General features: G+C 40.2%; 1 protein-coding gene across 1 annotated transcript; it reads left to right on the forward strand.

Moving 5' to 3' along the window:
* The first annotated feature begins 573 nt into the window (after window positions 1-573).
* On the forward strand, window positions 574-14343 carry C3H6orf58 (chromosome 3 C6orf58 homolog). Its single transcript, XM_009688780.2, has 6 exons — window positions 574-982; window positions 5423-5509; window positions 9127-9311; window positions 10576-10709; window positions 11208-11446; window positions 13984-14343. The coding sequence occupies exons 1-6, from the start codon at window positions 613-615 to the stop codon at window positions 14169-14171; spliced, it is 1203 nt and encodes a 400-aa protein (XP_009687075.2). The 5' UTR covers window positions 574-612; the 3' UTR covers window positions 14172-14343.
* Window positions 14344-15404: the final 1061 nt, after the last annotated feature.

Here is a 15404-nt window from a genome sequence, read left to right on the forward strand (position 1 = left end):
ATTTTATTCCCTTTTGGACTCAACAAAATCATGGAGATTTTTTGGTCGTTATAATGGCCATTTCCACAAAAACAAACACGGAAAATACAGCTAGCCAGCTGTTATACAGCCTGGAACCAGGCTGAATTGGTTATTTCCAATATTTGTAGGATTTGGATGCTGCCCCAAGCACTTTGCCAGCAAGGGAGCAGGCAGCGGTCTCAAGGCCAAAAGATAAAGTTGTTAGAACCAGCTTTCTGGCTCACTGTCACACTTTCTTTTGTGTTATGGACTTGAGCTCCGTGATATTGTTGTCTGCACTTTATGCTGAAGAGCTAGACAGCGAAAGGGGAAGTTGGTAACTAGTAGGAAATACGTGGACAAAAGGGTACATAACGCCACTATACAATCAGTATAGTGGCACAATGTCCTTTCAGGTGGGTGAGCCCTGAACTGGGGGCTAAGTATATACTGTGGACTGCTTCTCTCTAGCTCTCATTGGGAGGACAGAAGTCTAAGTACTACTCATAGCTTGCTACCCTGGCAGTGCCACGTCAGGCTCATATGAAGGAGAGAAGGAGGCAGGAGATCTGTTCTGTCTGAGTCACCCTTTTAGCCCAGCCCTCATCTTTCATGATAAAAGCCCTGCAGCTGCAAACACCTGGGTCACAAACCTTCACAATGTGGGCATACTTTGGCACATATGCTCTTCTTGTAGCAACTGCTACCCTGAATTCAGTGACTGCCGCAGCACAGAGAGGAAAAGATGCCGTCAGAGAAGATGTCTATCCTCCTCTGTGGGATTCTGCCCCTGAAAGCCTGCTGGATTTCCCAGTAGAAGGCAACAAAATTGTCATTAACGCTTGGAACTACCGAGAACGACTGGGAGCATATAAGATTTTGCTAAATTCTTCAGCCAAATACTTTACTGCTTTTGGATCCCAAAATTTTGGCAATATTCTCTGGGGATTGCCATTGCAGCACGGGTGGCAATTTCATACAGGTATGAATAATGTCCTTAAGCAGCAGGAACAGCTAAATGTTTACCAGACCCACTCTTGGTCATTGCTCCTGTTGCTTTGCAAGCCCAGTACAGCCTCAGACAGCCTAAATTTTGACATAGTCAGCTAAGATGCTGATTGAAAGAGAAGTTCTAGATGAAGGCAACACTCCATCTAACTGAGCAATAGCTGTTGAACTTTCTGATGGGAATGGTATTACCACACATAGAACTGATCAGAATCCAGAAGGATTGTGGTTAAGAAATGCTAACAGATCAAATGAAGAGGATAATATTTCAGTTTGCTGAAAATATTTGAAAAGATATCTCAGTTATTCCAGATTATTGCAGCTAAATTTTAGGACCTGCACTCTGCAGTACTGTTCTTAAATCGTTGACTGTTGGCTGTTTTTTGTCTCTTAATCTTATGGTCTTTTATCAGTGGTTTGAGTTTCATTTCAAATGCAGGTGATTGAAAATCCACCTCTCTACTCAGAATTTGTTTCACTTTTTGCTCTTTTAGATCACTTTAGAAGCAGGTTTATTATATTTCAAACACTTTTGTTTTCTTATATGCTTTTAACCACATATTTAATGTTTTTCTAGATTTTTCTAAGGATGTCCAAATTCTAGTGGCTCATTTCACAAAAGCTGATTGCTGTCTGGGGCCTTCATTCTTGTTTGTTTGTTGGCCGTGTGATGTGTGAGTCATTTGAGGCTAAGGCTTCAATATCTTATCAAGGGCTTTATCAGAAAACGTGTTCTCCTGCACATCGCTTCACACACAGTGAAGCCTTCCATTCAAAGCTGGACTTACCTAACTAACCTTATTCTAGCAACCAGAAGAGGCAGGGAGAGAGAGAACAATAATCAGTGATGTTTGTTGGACCTTGTGCCTGGCGGTAAATCCTTCTTTCTACCTACCTATAAGCAAATACTTACAAGCAATTGTATGCCCCTGCCTGTTGTTGAGTTTATTGGCCCCAGCCTGCAGTTTTGTGAGGTGGTGGTTTGGCTAAAGCTGTATGTTTGTTCGGAGAAAGACGGAGGGCCTGCACCTGGTGGTGAAGGAGGGCTGCAGACATGGAAAACTAATTGCTAAGTAAAAATAGGAAAAAGAGGTAGAGTATGCAAAGTCCAAGCAGGCAACTAGCTGACAAACAGATAGCAGCAGGGAAAATGTGTTTGGAGTTGAGGTAGGCTTTTGCCCTTTCCTTTATATATAGGATACAGCAGAAGAACTGACCCAATACGTGGCAAAGACAAAGATGACTGGCTGCAGAAGCTACACTAGAGTGGGGACCTGATGAAAGCAATCTATTTATGTAGTGTGGCCTCAGCTATGAAGTGAAGAGGTGCCTGATCACAGTGACAGTTCCCAAATAGAGATGAGTGGCACAGAAGGTGAGAGGAAGCTTTGACCCTGGAGGCAAAGCCAGGTAAAGGTCCACTGTTGCCTGTCAAAGAGTAAGAAAATTGGTCCTTAGACCAAGGCATCGTATTTTGGAAATGACATAATCAGAAGGATAAGAAAAATCAGTAGAAAGAGAACTAGTATTTGCAGCACCGAAAAAAGATATAGAAGAGTAAGCAGGAACAAACAACAGATAAAAAACGCTTGCAAGAAGAAAGTTCAGTTAAGGGCTAATAGGAGAAGAAAATGTCAAGAACTGGACTGAGAAGAAAAAAGAATGATACATAGGAGATTATATGGAAAGCATAAGAAAAAATTCTTCTGGTGGCAAGAGGTGGAACAGAAGGAAATCATGCATATCAGCAACATGTCAGCCTGTATGCTGGAGCTGCTTGTGGGAAGGCTTCTAAATCCACCACCAGGCGGCCCTAGAAAAGAAATGGTGCTCTGCCTGCCCAGAGTATGGACAGAGCCTGGGAAAGGGGAAGAAAGGAGAAAAGGGGACAAATCAATGGTCTTTCTTGATAGTCTAACAAATCACATGGCCATATCAATGCAGGAAAGGTTCAAAGATGACTATGGTGGCTGGGAAAGAAGCTCAGGAAAGGAAGAAATTTGGATTATCTTCAGTGGAATGATTTACTTCTTCCAGATCCCAGTGGAGGAGGATCTGATGAAAGTATGACAAGATAATAAAGGCCATCAGAGAGCTCAAGTCGTGGTATTGTAAGGAAAATTTCAATACTGGCAAGCAGTCTGTGGCAGAGCGTTTGCAACAATGGGCTTAAAATTAAATCAGTGTTTGCCCAAATTTGCAGTAGGAACTATGATGCTGAGCAAATGGGAAAGACAGGATGGCTAATAGAAATGAGGTTGTGAAAACAGTAATTGTCACTTAGGACAGACTGAGAGAACTGAATAGCCTCTGCCCTGCTTGAAAGAACTGGCATATAACACTGTATATCCAGGAGCAAGGGTTTTAAGAAAGTTTCAGGTGGTACTATATGTCTAAAGAGTAGGGAAGGTTGTACCTATACTTAAGAAGAAGGAAAAAAGGGATAAGGGCACCAAAAGATCTACATCTTTTCTCTCAGCAGTAGACAAAACATTAGAACAAGTGTAGAGAAAAGAATATTTAAAGGTATGGATGTAAATAAAAATGGAATAGAATGCAACTTGTGCTTATCAAAGGTAGATTGTGTCATGCTATCTGGATATTTTCTTTTGTAACATAATTGCTGTTTTACTAAAGTCCAGATATGCATTTCCTTGCTCTATAAAGGCAAAGTATTGAATGAAAGGGGCTAGTTACACTTCACAAAATAAGAATGGCTAGAGGAATTGTAAACCTGGTAAAGGAAGAGCTAGAGGAGAGTTTAGTGTTGAGTGTGTGTACAACTAATGGAGGACACACTCAAAATTCTTCAGTTAGCATTCTTGAGAACAATTGTATTAAGTTTCTGATTAAAATCTTGCTACAAAAAAAGTAGTAAAAAAATCTTGCTAGTAAAATTGCACAAAGTTGCTAATAAAGCTAGGAAGCACTATCAATACAGAATAAGAATGGAATAGCTTGGATAGACATCAGGACTGAAATAACTATCATGTTAAGCCCAGGGAATAGGAGGCAACAGTGTGGACAAAACCAAGAGCGTAGACCTGCAAGTGAGGTTAGTGCTTCTAGCACCGACAAATTTAAACACATCCTGTGATTATCACAGGCACTGCCCAGAAGTGCCCAGAAGTAGCTTCAAGTGTAACTCTCTAAAGCATTCTGTCTTCTTTTTTGTTCTTTTCCTTCATCTTTCCCCTTCCATCCCCTTTGCACACCAGTGAGCTGCTGCTGATGATTTCTGATGCCCTATGTAGAAGTAGAAGCTAGCAGAAAAAAAAATTCTAAAAAAAACATTCTAAACGTTAGAACTATCCACTTTTACAAAAGATTTTATCCTATTTCAGCAACGTACATTCCTCTCCAATGCAAGCTCCTGCTCTCAGTGCTCTACTACTGAAAGACACGTGCTGGAGCAGCTAGCATGCCGCAGCCTACAGACTCCATCCAGTCAGCTGGAGAGGATAATTAGGATAATTTGTATGTGCATGATTCATGGTCATGTCTTCTCCTGAGAAAAAAGTATCAGGTGCCTTACCGCAAAATCTAGTTGTTAAAGAATGTCATGAAGTTTAGTTTTGATCTAATATAAATGACCATACCTGTATTCAGCTGAGCCGTCAGAGGGTATGTGCTCTGCAGGGCAGTTTGCGAGTGTCTGGAACAGCTCATACCATTGGACCTGATCATGGTAATTGCATATCGTATACTTAAAACAGGCTGACTCACTGTATAAATACTCACATACCTGCATTCCTTTGATGATTCATGCTATTTCCCCATGTCATATGCTTAAAGTTAAATGTCTTACATGTCTTCATGAATCATTGTGAAATGTCTTGTGTGTTTGTGAAAACGTAGATGCTTGTGAATTCTGCTAACCAGATACAGCAATGTTTGCATGTTTAGCTTAACAGTAAAAGCATGGCTGTTCACATGGTTAAAATGGAAGGGATTCTGTATCATACAAGCCAATTAGGCGAGACAATTATGAGCACATTAAATCTGTGCTATTCTGCTCATTAAACCGCTCTCCTACGTTAGCATTCTCACCTCTATCAAAAATGCATCAGTTTTGCATGAGTTTATGTCTGTATGTGCATGCATATTTATATCCCTATACAAATATCATTGCAATGTCCTACTTTCAGACAGTTCCATAAATTCTCAGAATACTTTTATAGTGAGTAATAAATTGAACTGTAAAACAGTCAAATGGCTTTGTACTGCATGAAGTATTAACTGAGAAATTCAGCTACTGTAGGAACAGTGGCTTATGAAGCAGAACAACAGTATTTGTTCTGCTTCTCTGAGAAAAATTCTTCATGCTTTACTCATACAAGTTTTTTTGATCTCAGTGGGGATTTTGCGTGAAAATGACTGCAAAGCATTTGACATGTTATTTCATTTGATTCAGGCAGATTAGCAGATCCTTCCAGAGCAACTTCCTGTGTCTTTGAAGTTGGAGACCTTCTGTGCATATCTGTAAGGAGCTGGTGGGCCTGTAAGTATATGCTATTTCAAAAATGCATGGAGAAACATGTTGGAAACGCCATAATGGGTATCTATATTTGCAGACATCTGTAGAGATTACATTTTTCAATTACTCTAGGTCAGATTTGTTCAGTTTAAACGTTGGTACTTCAAGTAAAACGTAGTGTGAGAGTGTCAAGCAGGAAGCTCTGTGGTTCTTATATCATCCTTGATAATACAAACCTGATCAGACTTTTCGGCCTTCACTTGTACCTTTAAAACTTGACTGTGGGCAGTTGGCTGCAGAGGGGAAAGAAAATAAAGGGAAACTTTGCGCCCACGATACTCAGCTTCATGATCTTCATTACACCGACAACATTTATTCAGTGGGCTTTCAAATATCCAACAGAAACTCCATTAATATTTTCACCCCAGCATACATGAGCTATAAGATAATTTATGTTCACTTTAATACTGACTTTGGATTTCTAGTGGGCTGAAAATGTGTTAAAAATCTCCCATTATTCCAATAAGTAGCAACAGACTGAAGGCAGAGAGAGAGAAATGGGTGTAAAGATCAAAATTTCCAATGTCACTCCCAGTGACAGTCTCCATATCTCAAAAAATACACATCTAATTAATTCAAACAGCCCTTCCAAAAACAGCCCTTCCAAGACATCCAAAATTCTTGGATACTTTTGATAATTCAGGTCATTCATAGGTTACCTCTGTTGAACTGGAGGGACCAAGTAACTATTTTCGATGGCCTACACAGTTTCTTGTAGCATGAAGTATATTATCATTTTAGTAGTCAAAATGTGTATCTCTGATGTAACTGGAGAACAAGTCTATCCATTACACCTAAGCAAACTTTAAGACTTAAGTACTCACAAAGATGGTGGTATCAAATTTGGAACCATCTTTGCACTAGACAGTGCAAAAAAAGGGCAAAGTGTCAATCTCTACTGAAGAACCAGATGTGAACTAACTTAGCCATATATGCTGTTGGCATCACTCCTAGCCGATGTGGCAAAGCACCTTTTCGCCCCATAGGATATGAGGGTAGGTCTATTACACCCCCTGCCAGGACTGTACCAGGAATAACAGTGCGTGACAGCGAACTACACCCAGGTTCTCATGCAGAAAGAAAAAAACAGACCTAGCAGTTTCTAGCCAAGAGCTTTGCAGAAGAGGAAAGGGTGTGAACTGGAATGTCACATGTGACTCAAGGGTGTCCGTTTATTTTCAGATAAGGTAGCCCCGGGGCTAGCACTTTTAGCATCGACAGAAAAAGCACCAATACTACAATGTCTTAAGTGCTGTACATTTGCCCTAGCAAGAACCCTGACTGTTCAGTTCACCAGCGGAGGATTTTGATGTTCCTAATGTTAATATTAATCCTTAACATTAATGACTTTAATGGTCTTTTAATGATTTTATTTCCCTGTGGCATTTTTTACAGTTGATATCTATATGGAAATAGACTACTCAGACAATAATATATAGCTAGATTTCCACAGAGCTCGTCTTACAAAGTAATATTGCCAACTTTGTTGTTGTTGTTGAGCCATTGGAGAAAACAGAGAACAATTAAATTTTTTCATCTGATGAAGTAAAATTGTACAAATAATTTACCTACACCCAAACTCAGTTACATACTCCAGCCACTGTAAATGGAAATCCTCAAAAGATGTTTTTGTTGCCATTCTTCAAAGCTGAATGAACACATTATTTTAAAAAAATCTACAATTTCCGTTTTTTCTTATCTGAGTGAAAGTCAATTTTCTTTAGACTATCATTTTTTTTCTGAAGCTAGAACTCAGACCCTTTTGGAAAGTTTATCCTCCACTTTTTCAGAGATGGAACTGACAGGTAAGATAGGGGAAAAAAAGACAAACCTGACCTATAGCTTACAATTAATATTTCTATTTAAAGGCAACAGTGTGGCAAAAATCTTTTTTTAAGGAAGTAAAAAGCCTTACCAATCTTTCAGTTTCCATATTCTTTCTCTTCTTAGAGAACAACCTCCCCCCTTGTATCCTCTAGCACTTATTCCCTCCATCACTTCTGTTCCTCATTACCTTTGCTTCCCCTCTCCGATTTTCCTGTCACAAGTCCTCCTCCTGTTCCATGAGACCTGCTGGTAAGCTGCTGTGAGCAGCTTCATCCGTCCCTGCCACACAACTACTTTGTTGTAGAGGTCACATAAAGCTTCAGGCAGTGAGCCAGAAATTAAATGTATATATCTTCATATGATCAAAGATGTAAGCGCAGAGTAAGTTAAGTTTGTAAATTTAGAGTAAAATCAAGGGTTACTGCAATACTCGATGCAACCATTCAGTTTGATTTTCTGCCTCTGAGAGTGGTGAGCACTAGATGCTCTAGGGGAATGTGACTCAGGCAGTGATTAGGAATGATCATTATATAGTGCTGCGCAAGCAGGTGACCTCCCTGGAACAGAAATTTCCTTTACTTTCTTAGTGTTTGCATTCCTGTTTCTCACTTACTTCTAAAAACTACACTCCTGCATAACACTGATTTTGCTGCCTCCAGAAAATGTATACTCAGCCTTTATTCATCTTGCGACAGCAGGAGCACTCCAGAAGCCTTTCAGAATATACAGAAACATCTCTTATTGTTCTAAGGATGTGAGCGCTTTAGGTGAGCCTTTAGGGCAGCCCTCTCTCTCCCACATAGTCATACCAACACAGGAATGAGACTAAACAAGAAGCTAACATTTAATAATCCCTGAGGTGTATGAGACACTGTGAGACTGCTGCCTGAGCCCAAGCATGTGCAAATGACTCCTCAGTCCAATAACTCAGGACGACTCATCCAAGAGGTAGAACATGAGGGCTCCAGGCTTTCTTTCACTGAAAGTTACTAAATTTTTTTCTACGAAAAAGAACAGAATTAAGAGAAGAATCTGAAATTCTCCTTCCACATGAAGACTATCCAACAGCCATATGGGCACTTTCATAGGAGATGTGGTCAGACGGAGTAGGAACTGAACCTGGGTTGCCTACAGGCTGGGTGAGTGCTCTAACTGATGGATCAGAGCAAAGGAAGCCACCATCCTAAAATGAATCTGATAAAGTCTATTGAAATAATTTACAAGAGCTTTTAATGCTTGAGATCCCTTTTTTGAAAGCAAAATTACTGTTTTACGGTAAAATCACTAGTATTTGCTTTTCTCTTTCCTATATGCTTAGGATTCATACAGAGTTTTTTTATGTAGGCAGTACTCCTGGAGTCACTTTATGAGACCCCTTCATTTTTCACCCTGAAATTTCCTTTCTGTGCTTAGTTGGCATCCAACATTTGAAAGGCTTTTAATGTCCTCTCCATTACAAACTATGGAGACCTATTTTCTCCAGCTGCGTGTCCTTTCCTGCAAAGTACGGCACACTGTCGGCTCATGCAAGTTTATTAATGAGCAATATGTAAATGAATATTATGAATCATATCTAAATCAAAACAGATACCATCATTAATGCATTTCAGTACAAATGTCCCTACTGCTGAACACAGTTGTATCGTGGCGATTTGAAAGAGTTGCATTTGGTATTAGGGAATGTTTGTTTTTCCGTGCAGGAATTTTTCATTTGCTTGTGGTTGACATCTCTTCCTTTTTAATTATGGTTACAGGTATGAATTACTACCTGGCTATTATACCCTTTCTGGGTGCAGTGGAAGCTGGCGTCTTTGGAGAGTTGCCATACGAGATAGAAATATTACCACCAGAGGAGCAAAGAGCGGACTTCTGTTATAGTGTTGCTGATTGCCGTTCTCGCATTCCCGAGCTTATGGATGAGTGGAAGGCCTATTTTGAAGTAAATAATTTTATATTTTCATATTTTGCTGGAAATTATGCCAGAATGTTACTTTACAATTATTATCATCGTTTGTAAGATTCAGAGGGTTTGCTTTGCTGTCAGTAACAGCTTGATACAAAAATAATAAACAGGAAAAATGAAAATAATGACATACAGTGAGTCAGAAATGAGAAGTCCAGGATTTTTACAGACTATGGATTTGTTCCTTCCTTTCAAAATATTCCTATAGTTTGGAATGTGTCCCAAGAGACTGTTGTGCTAACAGTTATACTTACAATGTTACTATACTGCTAATGCTAGCAATGCAAAATAAGCATGTGAGATAGAACGTTACCCTTAAAAACGTCCTTATGCTGGTTTTATAGGATTTATTTATTCCTGCTAATGTCTTTAAAAAAGTGAAATCTGAAAAATGTGGAAACTTCATTCAGACGGACTCTTATTCTTGCAAATACGTATTTTCTTTCTTCCTCACTCCCTCAGTTGTTATCTTATCCCAAAGATATCAACATTTCTTACTCCATAGATTTAATAACTATGCTTACAGATAGAATTCTTTGTTCAATATTTTTGTGAGTAGTAAAATAGTAGATAGTGATCAGAAAATTTAAAACATAAGTCCTCCTGCCAACTCCAAGTGGAGGTAGAGATTATAAGGGCAAGATGGGATCTCTCACTATATATATACGTATTTTCTTAAGATTCTTTTTCCCAAACAATATGTTTAGAAAGTTACTATAAAAGGTCTACTTTTTGAATAGCCTTAAAGATAGCCATTAGGAGCCACTTATTTTCTGAATATCTTGAGCAGTTACAGCTGAAATAGTATGAAAAGTGTTTCAAGGAATCCAACTACTGTAGTATGGAAGCTTCCATGGCACTCAGACACGAAAGTCCACTGAATTATTGTAACAAAACACTGAATTGTAACCCCTAAGTCATGTGGGTGAATTACTTGGTCAGCTTAAGGCAAAGAAGGGTAAATCTCATTAACTTCAAAGGGGGTATGAATTTACTTTGGACATCTAAATTGATCATCTTTTTCTCCCTATGTGAAATATTAGTATTACTTAGAAAGTGAAAGCAACACATTCTGACTACTCAAAAGCAATTTTATTCAGCTTGCAAACTTACTGTTTTGTGGGCTATGTGCAAAATTCTGAAAAATGTGAGCTATGTGCATAGTTCTGGAATTGGGCTTAAAAAAAACACCCTATTTCTCTACCTTCCCTCCCCTCCCCCGCCCCCGCTTTTGCTGTAGTATCTATTATCTACAAAACAAAAAACTGGGAGCTCTACAACGCTGTCTTCCTTCAAACTGGACGATGCCCTCGGTCACATGTGGAAGGCACACGTGGCATCCATTGCTTATGCTTTACCCAAATTCCAAGACAGGTAAGAGAGTGAGAGACGTGGTCAAAAGCGGACCTTTACGACTTCCTTGGCTGTTAGTAAGGATAGTATCCGACCAAAGCCAGTACGTGCTTTCTTGCTCATTTGACGCCTGATCCACAGACCTTTAAGCTCTGCTCTTCAGCACCCTCAGAGCAGGGGCTATCCTGATGCTAAGGTCCATGCAGCAGCGGGAGTTGCACCTCCTGTGCTGCAGGCTGTCCAGTCTGACACTAGTGGGCCACACGATGTGCTTAAAATAAGATGCTGTTTCCACTCTGGGAACCAGGGCCCGAGTGAGGAGCTATGGCGATTCTGGCCTAGAGGCAGTGATGTCAGGAGAAATTAGGTAAACAAGGCTGAAGGTGTGTTTAAGATACTGTGACATTGAGACTGCCCAGGATTTTATACTGAATAAACACATTCAGGATAAATGATAGACTAATTAGTTCTATAATGGATTTCAGTTATCTGTCACATTTTCATTTTAATTTCTTTCAGCTTAAAATATCTCTCTCATCCAGAAGCAAATTTTGGAGAAGACTGGGCTAATGGTGTAGATTTCATTGCAGCCACACATTTCTCTACAGATTTGCAGAATATAAACAGCTTCCAGGCTTTCCTGCCCATGAGGATGCTTGTGGAAGGGGATGTAATCCCATTCATCAGTGACTTCAGCTGGCAGCAAAAGAAAGTCTTGCTTTCACTGAGTGCTCTTCACAAGACAAATCAATTAACAGGTGTGAGTCCGATCTACGAATATCTGTAGTCCACATATATTTTATCTTATTCTCTGTTTCTACTCCTTTCTCCACATGATCACAGTGGCTTTCAATATGAAATAGTATAATCACGTCCTAGATGCTCTTAATAACATAGTACAATAAAAATAAAATCATAAGTAAACGACTTACCAGAGAGCAAATGCAGCTCAGGGTAAAACTGATGAAATGTGCTGAGGTTTTCACATGAGATAAATGTATCATTTGCTGGAGCAGACGGCCTAACATTTTTTTTCCTCCGGCTTTCAAGGAACTATAAAACACAAAAACTAGTTTGATCTGAAACCATTAAAGCTGTAAATGAAGTTGCTAGATTAGCTGAGATAATTAGAAAAAATATGCAAAAGATCACGAGCAACAGTGTGTGCTCTCAAAATTATTCTCTGTTTTTTTTCTCTCGATCTTTGGTATAATAGAAAATATCATCTATCCCAGCAAACTATCTTGTTAGACAATCTCTGCTAGATCACTCTGGCTAAAATAAGTTGTGCATCACCATCCAGTGGTGACACGTAGAATTACAGCTTTTTGTGGCTTCAGTTCGTTCTTTCATTCAACTTCAGCTCATTCAGCTGCTGGGTTTTTTTTTATTTTATGAAGGAAAGTTAATTTGCATCTTGAAGTGAAAATACAATATAAAACATAGGAATTCTATATCCAGAGCTATTGCATTTGTTTTGTGATCTTTTCCTTCTACCTATACATTTCATGTAAAATTCTTTTGCTAAATGTAATTCTAGTTGAAAAAAGCTGTTTAATGAAGCTATTTCATGTTACAAAAGAGCATCCTCACACCATCGAGTGCTTCCCTTACACCTTCCACACCGCTTGAGGGAAGTCTTGTAGTCTGACCAAGGCACCTTTACAGCTCTATCCTATGCCTGGCAATCCCTCCAGCAGAGCAAAGTTTCTATAGCTGTCTCCAGTATCTGTCCCCATGATGAGAGGGGAGGCAAGGCAAGAACAAGCATGACCAGCCAGTAGAGACCACAGCACATCAGGGCAGAGGGCAGCAGGGACCTGAGCGCAAAGGCAGCAGAGCAGAGGAGGGCAGCAGTGGAGTCAGGGAGGAAAAAAGGCATGGATGCTGAAAACAGCAGCAAGAAGAGAGGGATGGCAGGTGCAGGCCAAGAACAGCAAAGTCTGTAGCTAGAAACCCTGGCACTGTGTGTAGCTTTGTGTTCAGCTGAAAGGTAAATGCCAGCTAACTCAACCTGATGATTGCTTTGCAGATCGGAAAAAGGAGCTTCAGACTGTATTTGACTTGGGTCCGATCCCACAATCTGACCAGGCAACTGAAATACTAGGTCTTATTGCAGTGAAACTTATGTGACAAAATGTGACATCTTGCTTTTGTAGTCAGGTGCTTCAAACTTTGGAATGCATCCTGTGAGATGCGGAGTCATTTTCTGGTGCTGGAAACTTCAGTGGCAGATAGAGAGAGGGTTTCAGTACCAAACAGGATGGGACCCTGTCCGACCCAGAGTGAGATTTGTTTTTTTTGATTCAAAGTTCGATTACTCCTCCTTTTCTTCTACCTGCCACTCTTTATCTAGCAGGGAGCTGTACTCAGAGAGTGCTGTGCTACCTCTAAAGCCTCTTGAGTGATGGAGACAGTTAGAAGCTTTACTTTTTTATGCTCTGCCTCTCACTGATATCCCAAGGTAAAAGGGCAGAAGCTTTGTTACCCTGGACCTTTCCTGCTGTTCTCACCTGATTGCCTACAGCAGCACGGGCTTTCACCTGGCAAGAAGGCTATTTGCTGCCTTCTCCTCTTAACTCTTCACCTTCCTGGTAAAATCCTGTGACAATGAAATCATTCAGTGTTGCCAGTCTTAAATAGAAGCTTCTTTCGCAGGAGACTGATTAAACCCCTCTTTGCTTCCTACTGGACTTTTCTTCCCTCTCAGATTTCCTCTGTGGACCTCTCACCCACCATAAAGATCAGCATTGTTCAGGAGTGGGGGACAGGCAGTGAATATCCTGTGAGTTGGTGCTAATACTAGACTGGCCAGGCATGCTTCCATAGAGAGCTACTGCTTAAAGCCTCGATGAAAGTATTAGGATCATTTACCTCTGCAGCCTGAGGCCTTAGCTGAGCAGAAGTGCAAAACCTTGGTAGATTTAAAGTAAAAACAAAGCACATGATTCTAACTACGAGGCCATTGCTTCGTAAGCTAGGAAGCTCTGCACAGTTGCAGAACAAGACCCTAACATCTATCTTCAATCATTTTGACTTGCCACACTGATGAAAAGGGAATCAGCCCAATTATCTATCAGTACAAAGGATCCCGAGCTGAATAAATGGTCTATGTCTCCTTACATAGTTGTGGGCAATTATTACCCCATCAGCCTGTTTCAGCTTTGTCTCCATTTTGGTGTCCACAGGAGAGTGGTAGGTGTTCATTACCAGATGCATGCTTCATCCCTTGGGTGCCGCGAGCTGCACGCACTTCATGTTAATTTGGCAATGTCACATTGTGTTTCTTTCGAAGGAGGCTGGCTGCTGAAGCTCTGGCGAAAGGCTATGTCTACTGAAGCAGGAAGAGAAGTGGGCCGAAAACTGATTGAAGACTTGGTGGCAAGCCGGAAGTTTAACCCAATGCGAATATATAATAATTTGAAGGGAGCTGATTTAACAGCACCCAGTTTCCTAACAAAAAGCAGCTTCAACATTGATTGATTTAATCTTTAGTAGCTATGAATCTGGTAATCTGGTCTTTTTTCATACAGCAGGATTTCCTGAGTAACCATGTGTGCGTCTCTCTCCTATTTGATCAATACTTTTACCCTTAGTTTTCCTAATTAGCTCATTTATTTCACTCTTTTGCTTATAAATAAAACGTCTCACAGAAGATCTGACTTTATTAGTTATTTATACTTTATAAACAATGTATCATTACTGGAAGAAAAAATTAAACGAAGGCCAATTATATTCTCTTTCAGTTTATTTTTTCCCTATATACAGGAATCCAACAAGATATGTAATTTCTCATGTCCCTGATGGTCTAACAGATAACCATCCAGAACTTTTCTTTGAAGCTATGATCCAAAACCATTGTCTTGACTTGATATGTTTCCACCAGAGTTGTTATTTTACAGTCCATTTGAAACTTTCAAATTAAATACTTCAGTACAGACGGATTCTCTCTCCGTGGTGCTTTGCATCAAGCAAGTACCTCACCCTGTACTGTGGAGCCAGTCCTGAGAAGTGCTGAATCCAACGATCTTATTCCAGAGCAGCTGTTGCAGTATTTGCTTCATTTCACTTGTCTAAGAAAGCATTCTTCTACATATCAATCTATGCAATTATGTAGTCTGTATTGCCACAGGTTTCTTCTGCCTTCCCCCATGTCCACCCCTTCCTATTGCAGCTTGTCCTACATTAAACTTTATATATTGAGGAAGAGATAGGTTTGCACTATAATTTCTTGTAGTGCCTAGCACATTCAGCCCCAGATGCAAATCATGGTCTTCTGGGTGATAATACAATATTGAGAAGTAATTGCAATAACTTGGTGTCGGAGGCTGAGGGCAAATGGGCCAAGGAGCCTGCAGACAGACAAAGGGTGGATTTTCTTAGGAAACATTCTGATCTGAAGTCTCCGTCCTCTGACAACTTCCCCCAGAGGGCACACATGGCTGAAGTTAGCTTTTTGTGATGAGGAGTAGAGAATGGCGATGCAGCTGCCGTCTGCTGCATCCTACCAGATTATAGATTATGCTATAACACAGCTCAGAATAGCACGAGATTTATCAGAACCACAAGCCAAACTAAAGGAAACTAGCTTTGTTTTGCTATTGGTCTGCCCCACTTTGGTTGCACCTAGCGTCTCAGTTGCTAACTCTGTTCCTTACGTGGCCCAGGCCTCTCAATGCACCCCTAACTCAGAATAAAAAACGCATATGCAGCTGA

The sequence above is a fragment of the Struthio camelus genome, chromosome 3, assembly GCF_040807025.1.
Source record: "Struthio camelus isolate bStrCam1 chromosome 3, bStrCam1.hap1, whole genome shotgun sequence".
NCBI classification, from domain to species: Eukaryota; Metazoa; Chordata; class Aves; order Struthioniformes; family Struthionidae; genus Struthio; species Struthio camelus.